Here is an 11,479-nt window from a genome sequence, read left to right as displayed (position 1 = left end):
GCAGTCGGCGTTCCAATTCATCCAAAAGGTGTTTCATGGGGTTGAGGTCAGGGCTTTCTGCAGGCCAGTCAAGTTCTTCCACACCGATCTCAACAAACCATTTCTGTAGGGACCCCGCTTTGTGCACAGGGGCATTGTTACACTGAAAAAGCACAGAATCGTCTAGAATGTCATTGTATGCTGTAGCATTAAGATTTCCCTTCACTGGAACTAAGGGGCCTAGCCCAAACCATGAAAAACAGCCCCCGACCATTATTCCTCCTCCACCAAACTTTACAGTTGGCACTATGCATTGGGGCAGGTAGCGTTCTGCTGGCATCCGCCAAACTCAGATTCATCCCTTGGACTGCCAGATGGTGAAATATGATTCATCACTCCAGAGAACCCGTTTCCACTGCTCCAGAGGCGGCGAGATTTATACCACTCCAGCCAATGCTCGGCATTGCGTATGGTGATCTTAGGCTTGTGTGTAGCTGCTCAGCCATGCAAATTTAATGAAACTCCCGACGAACACTTTTTGTGCCGATGTTGCTTCCAGAGGCAGTTTGAAACTTGGTAATAAGTGTCGCAACCGAGGAGAGACGATTTTTACGTGCAACGCGCATCAGAAGTCCCGTTCGGTGAGCTTGTGTGGTCTACCATGTAGCGGCTGAGCCGTTGTTGCTCCTAGACCAGGGCTGCCCAACCTTCTTCCTGGAGATCTACGACCCTGTGGGATTTCAGTCCTACCCTATTTTAACACACCTGGTTCTACTTATTATCTGCTCAACAAGACCTTAACTAGCTGAATCATATACGCTAAATTAGGGTTGGACTGAAAACCTACAGGACAGTAGATCTCCAGGAAGAGGATTGGGCAGCTCTGTTCTAGAAGTTTCCACTTCACAATAACAACACTTACAGTTGGCCGGGGCAGCTTTAGCAGTGCAGAAATTTGACAAACTGACTTGTTGGAATGGTGGCATCCTATGACGGTGTCTCGTTGAAAGTCACTGAGCTCATCAATAAGGCCATTCAACAGTCAATGTTTGTCTATGGAGATTGCATGGCTGTATGCTCGATTTTATACACCTGTCAGCAACGGGTATGGCTGAAATAGCCGYATCCACTAATTTGAAGGGGTGTCCACATACTTTTGTATATATAGTGTACATATAAATACATACGCGTCAAAACACATATTTACGTACATCATTGGTCTCTACCCCCAGGACCTGTACAGCGGTCTAATTGGTCCCCTAGTGATATGTAGGCGGAGCTATGCGAGAACATTTGGACTGAAGAAGGAAGTGGAAGAGTTCGCTCTCCTCTTCATGGTGTTTGATGAGAACGAGTCCTGGTACCTGGACGACAACATCAAAACAAACATCAAGACACCCACCAGGAACATCAAAGAGGATGAGGACTTCATCGAGAGCAATAAAATGCACGGTGAGGCTGGGGAAAGAGGGGTGTATGTTCTTTTTGCCACCGTTAATAGGAAAGCCTTTGGCTTAATGATTTCTGAAGCATTTATATAGGACTTATAAAAAAAGGGGTTTATTAAGCCTTCATTTCTAGGCCTTATTAAAAAGCTTTTGTTTGTTTAAAGTGGGACRAGGGCRTATTCACAAATCATWAAAAAAAAATAGGYGTGCTGATCTAGGATCAGTTTTTTGCCTTTTATAGATCAGCACTCCTACTCTGAGACACTTGATAAATACTGCCTCGGATAAACTGATGTTTTCGTCACTGACGTGTCTCTGCTGTAGGCATCAACGGGCAGCTGTATGGAAACCTGCTGGGACTGAACATGGAAGTGGGGGACAAGGTGTACTGGTACCTGATGGGGATGGGCAACGAGATCGACATCCACACTGCCCACTTCCACGGGCACAGCTTTGACTATAAGGTAAGATCCCACTTGACCATATTAAAAAAACAGTCATAAAACCATTAGGTGTACATTTCCTCAAAACCTTTTCCCTGGAAACTTTCAAAGCAGCATAACTTTCCTCCAATTTAAGTGTATGAAGCTCTAAATCATCAGAACTTTTATTTAAAAAAAAACAGAACAGAGAGGTCACATTGAAGACCACATTGAATTTTGGACCATAAGCCCAGATGTAGGCGGTCAGTCAAGTATGCATACARTTTATCTACATTTTCTTCAAGGTTGTCTTGGGAACACACAGGGTGTGGCTCCATTCAATCTGCGCTACAGCCTTATGGAAATTTAAAGGCAAATGTTCCCGCATTAGCCGGAGACTGCATTCACAGTACACGCTGCATAGGATGGCTCAAATCGGAAATTACCTTTTTAAATTCCAAATCACACTATATAAAAAAAAATAAAAAATCTGAATCGAGCCCTTGATCTTCRAGCCTAGGACTAATACATCTGACTCAACTAAATGGTTACATACATTCTCTCGTTCCCCAGCTGAGTGGAGGGTCCCACCGTGCAGATGTGTTTGGCCTGTTCCCAGGCACCTTCCAGACGGTGAAGATGAAACCGACGTACCCTGGCTCCTGGCTGCTGCACTGCCACGTCGCAGACCACATTAAGGCCGGCATGGTAACAGTCTACAAAGTCACTGAGAAAGGTAAGAAGTGTGGGTTTGGTTCCCTGTGTGTGAAGTGTAGGTTACCGTGTGTGTGTGTGTGTGTGTGTGTGTGTGTGTGTGTGTGTGTTTACACTCTATAATATAGCTGTTACTCCCACTTGTGAATGTTTATACAACTAACCTCTCTGTGTTTTTGTGTCTTCAGAAAAGAAGGGCTTTTTTGGATGAACGCGGAGCATTAACACAAACAGCGAATAAAAGCTACGTACATCTCTTCAGTAATTACACATTGACCTCGTATTCCACACAAGGAGCACAGTGACCACTGACAATGCATGAATTAACTAAAACGGCTTTAATACAGGGTTTAAGCCTACCTGGTTAAATAAAAGGTGAAATAAAAAAATGTAAAAAGCAATGTCTAATGTCAATGTTCTAAAATAKATTTTGAATAAAGAAAATATAAAATCCTCCCTGATGTTGTCCACCATTGGCACGAACGACAGTGTCTAAAAGGTTTACAGAGAACGGCGCGACAAACAAAAAACATCCAGACAGCGGCAGTCCTGTGGATGAGAGGTTGACGGAGAATGGAAAGAATCGTGAAAGCGAACTGGCGGGCCAAACAGACAAATAACGGCGCAGTACGACAGTAGTATGGAGAACAGCATCTCGGTCCTTCTCACGGATGGGCGATTGCAGCAGACGACCACACTGGATTCCACTCCTATCCGCTGAGAACAAGAAGAAAGCGGCTCCAGTGGGATCATGCGGTCTCCAACACTGGACCCATCCTGCCTGGTGTCAACGGTACAGGCTGGAGGCGGTGGTGTACCTCCATCCAATCTGCAACAACTGCGTGATTCCATGGTGTCAGCATGGACCAACATCCCTACGGAACATTTCCAACTTGTAGAATCAATTCCCCGAATAATTCAGGCTGTTCTGGAAGCTAAAGGGGAATCCTACCCAGTACTAGATGGGTTTAAATAATAAACTGGCCCGGTGGGCGTACACTTCAATATTATGCTAATGTGTTTGTGAAAGGAGCAGAACCAACATGAAATGTTTTTAGAGAGCATTTATTAAACGCAGCGAACCAAAAAAAAATGTGATAAAAGCTAAACAAACACTGGGAATATATGATATACGGGGGGTTTCACAGTAGTGAGGTTACACCTCTCAGAGAAACTCCCTTCCACGTTATTCAACCACCTTTCCTTATCTCTTCTTCCAATGAACACCAGAAAGACTAGCCCAGTGTATAACTCAACATCCWGTTCCTAATACTCAGTAATAACGGTCTCAGGGGTATCCACAAGTCCACACAGAAGAGGACTTGTCGCTAGTCATACCCTGCAGTGGTACGTGACAATACTAAAACAGRAATAGAAAAATTGAGGTCAGAGAAGAAAAAAAAAAGTTWWAAAAAATTATTCAGGATTTCCTTATTAAAAATCAAAAATAGTGTCATATCTCTGCACAGCAAAATTCTCTGTTCATATTAAATTTGACTAATAGGACTACAAACAGTGGTTTTGTATGGGTACCATTTCCATAAGGCTCTGCAGTAGTAGGMTTTTCAGAGGCTCACTCCACTCTAAGTGGTTGATTGTCCAGCGCCTTCCAGGTTTAGGATCCTCCATAGAAATAGAATCAGTAGAAGGGACATTTCCATTCAAACCAACGGTACGTTGCATCAGTTGCTGTACTGGGCGTACCATTTGGAATGTATGCTTAAAATGGACACTAACTAACCAGTTCTACTTAGGCAGAAATGTCAAATTCAACTAATCTGCCATATTGGATGGACCATGAAATAAAACATTGGTTTTTAGAGCTACTAGTCTGTTCTACTAGTTGTAATTCTACAGCTCCTCCTCCTCTTCCTCCTCACATCATGAGGTTTCTCTGGCTGCACTCCAGCAGGTGAGGCAGGAAGAAGTGGACCGTCCCGTCGTCAGGCAACAGGTCCAGGAACTCCAGGGGGTTCAGCTCCATGGCAACACACCAACGTTTCTGTTGTTCAGTGGAAATGTTCAGATGTTATGGCCAACTCTGGAATAGTTTAAAAAAGGGGCAATCTGCAATTACATACTTATTACATATATTTTTTAAGACTTTTAAATGATTGATAGTTCATCGCATATGATTCTTGAAGAATCTATACTGAATCAAAAGATATAACATCACTCACATTCAGACGATTTTAGTGAGTCTCTAAAACCTGATACATTTGTGGCATTGTGTTTGTGACAAAACTTCAAAATTTTTGTAGTGTCCGTTTTATTGCCCCAGCACATAGAGCCTGTATAATGATTATGCTGTTATTATCAGCTTCTTGATATGCTACCCTGTCAGGTGGATGGATTATCTTAGAAATGCTCACCAACATGGATTGTATAACAAATTTGTGTACACCATTTTTTAGATGAATAATATGCCTTTTTGTGTCTGTATGTCACATCTGGGATCTTTTATTTCATGTCCATGAAATACATGTGTGTCGGTTATATTTTGTTTTGGTGAAAATTCATCCTGGATCACGCCCATGATCTTAGGTCAACTGTCGTAACCCATCACAAACCAAAATAGAAGCATGTTTTACTCCACTGTTTGTAAACAATGTAATTGTTAACACACACACACACTGTATACCCTCAAAACATGTTTAAAACTATARATTTTGATAGCATGGATGGTCAGTCCTTGCATCCATAACTCTATAATCACTTGAGACTGGTTATACTTATCCAGCCCCATCCCTAAGCTGTTACCCAAAACAGTGGTGGGGTACGCTTTGTTATTGTTTAAACTGCAAATTGCCCCTTTAACCACAGCAAAAGTGGTGACATTCTGGAGTTAAACCCTATGCTTGAAAACACAGGCTAGAGTCTAAAGGTGAAACTATACTGATACCGTGACGAGAGTGTACCGTCATATCTCCCTCAACATGGTTTTCACGGTGCTGCTCTGGGAGCGTCACGAGATGGCTACAAAATTAACTTCTTGTGATATGTAGATAGAATGGAAGAGCACCGCCTACACGTCGGTCACACTTCACAACGGGAGGATTTTAGAGCACCGCCTGGCTACATGTTGGCCACGCTTCACAACGGGAGGATATTAGAGCACCGGCTGGCTACACGTCGGTCAGGCTTCACCATGGGAGGATATTAGAGCACCGCCTGGCTACACGTCGGCCACACTTCACAACGGGAGGATATTAGAGCACCGCCTACACGTCGGTCACGCTTCACAACGGGAGGATATTAGAGCACCGCAATCCGCACTGCACACATTGAAAGGTTTGGTATTGCAATTTAGTTAATGTTGAAAAATCTAAAATGTTTAATATAACTACTTCAAATAATTATTAATTACCACAAAACATGCACATTTGTTGCTGAAGTTGCAAGAATATCTCCCCGTTGTGAAGCGGGCGACTGTAGCCAGCGGTGCTCTAATATCCTCCCGTTGTAAGCGTGGCCAACATGTGCCGGTGCTCTAATATCCTCCCGTTGTGAACGTGGCCACTGTAGCCAGCGGTGCTCTAATATCCCCGTTGTGAAGCGTGGCCAGACGGTAGCCAGCGGTGCTCTAATATCTCCCGTTGTGAAGCGTGGCGACGTGTAGCAGCCAGGTGCTCTAATTCCTCCCGTTGTGAAGCGTGGCCAACATGTAGCCAGGCGGTGCTCTAATATCCTCCGTTGTGAAGCGTGGCCGACATGTAGCAGCCGGTCTCTAATATCTCCCGTTGTGAAGCGTGCCGACGTGTAGCCAGGCGTGCTCTAATATCCTCCCGTTGTGAAGCGTGGCCACTGTAGCCAGCCGGTGCTCTAATATTCTCCCGTTGTGAAGCGTGGGCCACATGTAGCAGGCGGTGCTCTATATCCTCCCTGTGAAGCGTGGCCACGTAGCAGGCGGTGCTCTAATATCCTCCCGTTGTGAAGCGTGGCCGACGTGTAGCCAGGCGACGTGCTCTAATCATTCTCCCGTTGGAAGCACTGAACTGGGGCACAGCGGTGCTCTAATATCCTCCGTTGTGAAGCGTGGCCCTGTAAGGCGGTGCTTTAATATTCTCCCTTGTGAAGCGTGGACTGTAGCCAGCGGTGCTCTAATATCCTCCCTTGTGAAGCGTGGCCGACGTGTAGCCAGGCGGTTCTAATATCTCCGTTGTGAAGCGTGGCACGTGTAGCCAGGCGGTGCTCTAATATCTCCCGTGTGAAGGTGTGACGACTAGGCGGTGCTGTTCCATTCAATCTGACATATCACAAGAAGTAGATTGTGACCATACTCGTCACGCTCCCAGACAGCACGTAAAAACCAAATGTTAGCAGGGAATATCTGCCGGACACTCTCGTCACGGATATCCAGTCATAGTTATCACCTTTAGACTCTAAGCCTGGTTTCAAGCATAGGGTTAAACCCAGAATGTCAACACATTTTGCTGTGGTTAAAGGAGGCAAATTTGCAGTTTAAACATAAACAAAGCGCAACACCACACCAACTGAATTTGGTAACAGCATTAGAGGGAGAATGGGCGCTGGATAAGATAACCCAGTCATCAAAGTGATATACAGAGTTAGGATGCAAGGGACTGACCACATCCATGCTACTCAAAATATATAGTTATTTAACATGTTTTGAGAGAGTATACCATGTGTGTGTGTTAACAATTACATTGTTTACAAACAGTGAGTAACATGCATTCTCATTCTTGGTTTGCGACTGGGTTCACGGACAGTTGAACCATAAGATCATGGGCGTGATCCAGGATGAATTTTCACCAAAACAAAATATAACCGACACACATGTATTTCATGGACATGAAATAAAAGATCCCAGATGTGACATACAGACACAAAAAGGCATATTATTCATCTAAAAAATGGTGTACACAAATTTGTTATACAATCCATGTTGGTGAGCATTTCTAAGATAATCCATCCACCTGACAGGGTAGCATATCAAGAAGCTGATAATAACAGCATAATCATTATACAGGCTCTATGTGCTGGGGCAATAAAACGGACACTACAAAAATTTTGAAGTTTTGTCACAAACACAATGCCACAAATGTATCAGGTTTTAGAGACTCACTAAAATCGTCTGAATGTGAGTGATGTTATATCTTTTGATTCAGTATAGATTCTTCAAGAATCATATGCGCATGAACTATCAATCATTTAAAAGTCTTAAAAAAATATATGTAATAAGTATGAATATGCAGATTGCCCTTTTTAAACTCATTCCAGAGTTGGGCCATAACATCTGAACATTTCCACTGAACAACAGAAACGTTGGTGTGTTGCCATGAAGACTGAAACCCCTGAGGGTCCTGCGACTGTTGCCTGAACGACGGGACGGAATCCCACTTCTTCCTGCCTCACCTGCATGGAGTGCAGCAAGAGAAAAACCTCATGCATAAGCTGAAGGAGGAGAAGGGCCGTAGAAATTACAACTAGTAGAACAGACCACTCACCAGAGCTCTAAAGCCAATGTTATTTCATGTCCAATCCAACTAGGTTGGCAGATTAGTTGAATTTGACATTTTGCCATAAGTATAGAACTGGTACGTTAGTGGTCCATTTTAAGCATACATTCCACATGGTACGCCCCAGTACAGCAACGGAATGCAACGCCATACACGTTATGAGTTATTTGAATTGCGAGGGGGAAATTTTGTTTTTTTCCCTTCCTTGAAAAAACCTTTTTTTTGCATATCTTTCTTTTTTTCATATTTCTCATGGGAGGATCCTAAAACCTGGAAGGACGACTGACAAAATCAACACCACCTTAGAGTGGAGTGAAGCCGGCTGAAAAACCCTACATACTGCAGAGCCTTATGGAAATGTTACCCATACAAAACCACCGTTTAGGCCTATTTTAGTCAAACTTTAATATGAACAGAGAATTTGCTGTGCAGAGATATACACTATTTTTGATTTTAATAAGCGAAATACCTGAATAAATTTGTAAACGTTTTTTTTCTTCTCTACCTCAATTTTTTCTATTACTGTTTTAGTATCTGTCACCGTACCACTGCAGAGGTAATGACTAGCCGACATAGTCCTCTTCTGTGTGGACTTGTGGCATACCCCTAGACCGTTAATTACTGAGTCATTAGGAAACTGGATGTGAGTTATACACTGGGCTAGTCTTTCGGGGTGTTTCATTGGAAAGAAGAGATTAAGGAAAGGTGGTTGGAATAACCAGTGGAAAAGGGAGTTTTCTCTGAGAGGTGTAAACCACCTCCACTACTGTGAAACCCCCGTATATCATATCATTCTCCAGTGTTTGTTAGCCTTTATCACAATTTTTTTTTTGGTTCGCTGCGTTTAATATAATGCTCTCTAAAAACATTTCATGTTGGTTCTGCTCCTTTCACAAACACATTAGCATAAATATTGAAGTGTAAACGCCCACCTGGCCAGTTATTATATTTAAAACCCAATCTAGAATACTGGGTAGGAACACAAATTCCCTTTTGCTTACAGAACCAGCCTGAATATATTACGGGGAATTGATTTCTACAAGTTTGGAAATGTTCCATAGGGGATGTTGGTCCATTAGCTAGACACCATGGAATCAGCAGTTAGCTGCAGATTGGACAGAGAGATAACCAACCGCCTCCAGCCTGTACCGTATGACAAACCAGGCAGCCGATGGGTCCAGTGTTGGTGATCGGCATAGCCCACCCTGAGCCGCTTTCTTTTTGTTCTCAGCGGATAGGAGTGGATCAGTGTGGTCGTTCTTGCTGCAATAGCCCACCCGTGAGAAGGACCGAGACGGCTGTGCTCCAATACTACTAGTCGTACTGCGCCGTTATTTGTCTGGTTTATGGCCACGCCAGTACGCTTTCACGATTCTTTCCATTCTCCGTCAACCTACTCATCCCCAGGTACTGCCGCTGTCTGATGTTTTTTTGTTTGTCGCGCCGTTCTCTGGTAAACCTTTTAGACACTTTCGTTCGTGCCAAAATGGTGGACAACATCAGGGAGGGGACTTTATATATTTTCTTTTATTTCAAAATTTATTTTAGAACATTGAACATTTAGACATTGCTTTTTTAATTTTTTAATTTCACCTTTATTATTTCAACCAGGTAGGCTAAAACCCCTGTATTAAGCCGTTTTAGTTTAATTCATGCAAATTGTCAGTGGTCACTGTTGCTCCTTGTGTGAAATACGAGTCAAGGTGCTAATTACTGCAAGAGATGTACGGGAGCTTTTATGCGCTGTTTGTGTTTAAATTGCTCCGGTTCATCCAAAAAAGCCCTAAATATTTTCGTGAAGACACAAAAACCACAGAGAGTTGTTGTATAAACATTCACAAGTGGGAGTAACAGCGATATTATAGAGTGTAAAAACACACAACACCACACACACACAAAGTAACCTTTACCCCCAACATTCACCACAGGGAACCACCACCCACACTTTCTTACCTTTCTCATGACTTTGCTAGACTGTTACCATGCCAGGCCTCATAATGTGGTCTGCCGACGGGGCAGTGACGCAAGCCAGGAGCCAGATGGTACGTCCGGTGTTCATCTTCACCGTCTGGAAGTGCCTGGGAACAGGCCAAACACAATCATGCCAGGATGGGGACCCTCCACTCAGTGGGGAACGAGAGACGTACTGTACTGTAAAACCATTTAAGTTGAGTCAGAGATGTATTAGTCCTGGCTAAACGACTTCAAGGCTCGATTCAGATATTTTTATCGTTGTTTTATATAGTGTGATTTTGGAATTCTTTAAACAAGCGTAATTTCCGATTGAGCCACACCTTGCAGGCGTGTACTGTGCATAGCAGTCTCGGCTAATCGCGGGAACATTCATTTCCTTCTTAAATTATCAACAAGCTGTCAGCCAGATCTGAGATGGAGCCCACCTGTGTGTTCCAAGACAACCTGAAGCAAAAGTAGTAAAGTGTATGGAACTGCTGGACGTACATCTGGGCTATAATGGTCCAAAATTCAACTGTGGTCTTCAATAGATGAACTCTCTGTTCTGTTTTTTTTACAATAAAAATTACTGATGTTTACGAGACTCATACACTTCACATTGGAGACCCGTATAATGGCCTGCTTTCTGAACAGTTTCCAGGGAAAAGGTTTGAGAAAAATGTACACTACATCGGTTTTATGACTGTTTTTTTAATTAATGGCTCCAAGTGGGATCTTAACCTTATAGTCAAAGCCTGTGCCTGCCGAAAGTGGGCCAGTGCTGAGACCTGAATCGATCTCGAATTTGCATCCCCATCAGGTACCAGTTACCCTTTGTTCCCCCACTTCCTGATTCGTCCCAGAGGTTCCATACAGCTGCCCGTTGATGCACCAGACAGAGACACGCTCAGTGACGACAACATCCAGTTTTAACTCCGAGGCAGTAATTCTATCAAGTGTTCTCAGGAGGAAGTGCTGATCTATAAAAGGCAATAACAACTGATCCATAGATCAGCCACTCCTATTTCTTTTATATACAATGATTTGTGAATAACGCCCTGGTCCCACTAATTAAACAACAAACAAGCTCTTTTAACATTAAGGCTAGAAATGAGGCTTAATTAAACCCTTTTTTATTTATAAGTCCTATATAAAATGCGTTCGGAAATCATATAGCAAAGGCATTCCTATCTCAACGGCTGGCAAAAAGAACATACACCCCTCTTTCCCCAGCCTATACCGTGCATTTTTCATTGCTCCTCGAGGAAAGATCCGCATCCTCTTTGAGTTCCTGAGAGTGGGCTGTACTTGATGTTTGTTTGATGTTGTCAGTCCAGCGTACCAGACTCTTCTCATCAAAACACATGAAAGAGGAAGAGCGAACTCTTCCCCTTCCTTCCTTCAGTCCAAATGATCTCGACCCATAGCTTCCCGCCTACATATCACTAGGGGACCATATAAGACCGCTGCTCAGGTCCTGGGT

The 11,479-nt window shown here is 43.4% G+C and overlaps 1 protein-coding gene across 1 annotated transcript in view; it reads left to right on the top strand.

Moving 5' to 3' along the window:
- cp (ceruloplasmin) overlaps window positions 1–3,017 on the top strand; it is a 24,045-nt gene extending 21,028 nt beyond the window's left edge. The window contains 4 exon segments of the mRNA XM_070447688.1: window positions 1,212–1,431; window positions 1,752–1,891; window positions 2,423–2,585; window positions 2,752–3,017. Coding sequence (XP_070303789.1) covers window positions 1,212–1,431; window positions 1,752–1,891; window positions 2,423–2,585; window positions 2,752–2,774 — 546 coding nt within the window. The 3' untranslated portion in view covers window positions 2,775–3,017.
- Window positions 3,018–11,479: the final 8,462 nt, after the last annotated feature.

This window comes from Salvelinus sp. IW2-2015, linkage group LG16 (genome assembly GCF_002910315.2).
Source record: "Salvelinus sp. IW2-2015 linkage group LG16, ASM291031v2, whole genome shotgun sequence".
In the NCBI taxonomy this organism is placed as follows: Eukaryota; Metazoa; Chordata; class Actinopteri; order Salmoniformes; family Salmonidae; genus Salvelinus; species Salvelinus sp. IW2-2015.
Note: the sequence above shows the minus strand (reverse complement) of the source record. Positions and strands in the feature narration are given on the sequence as shown.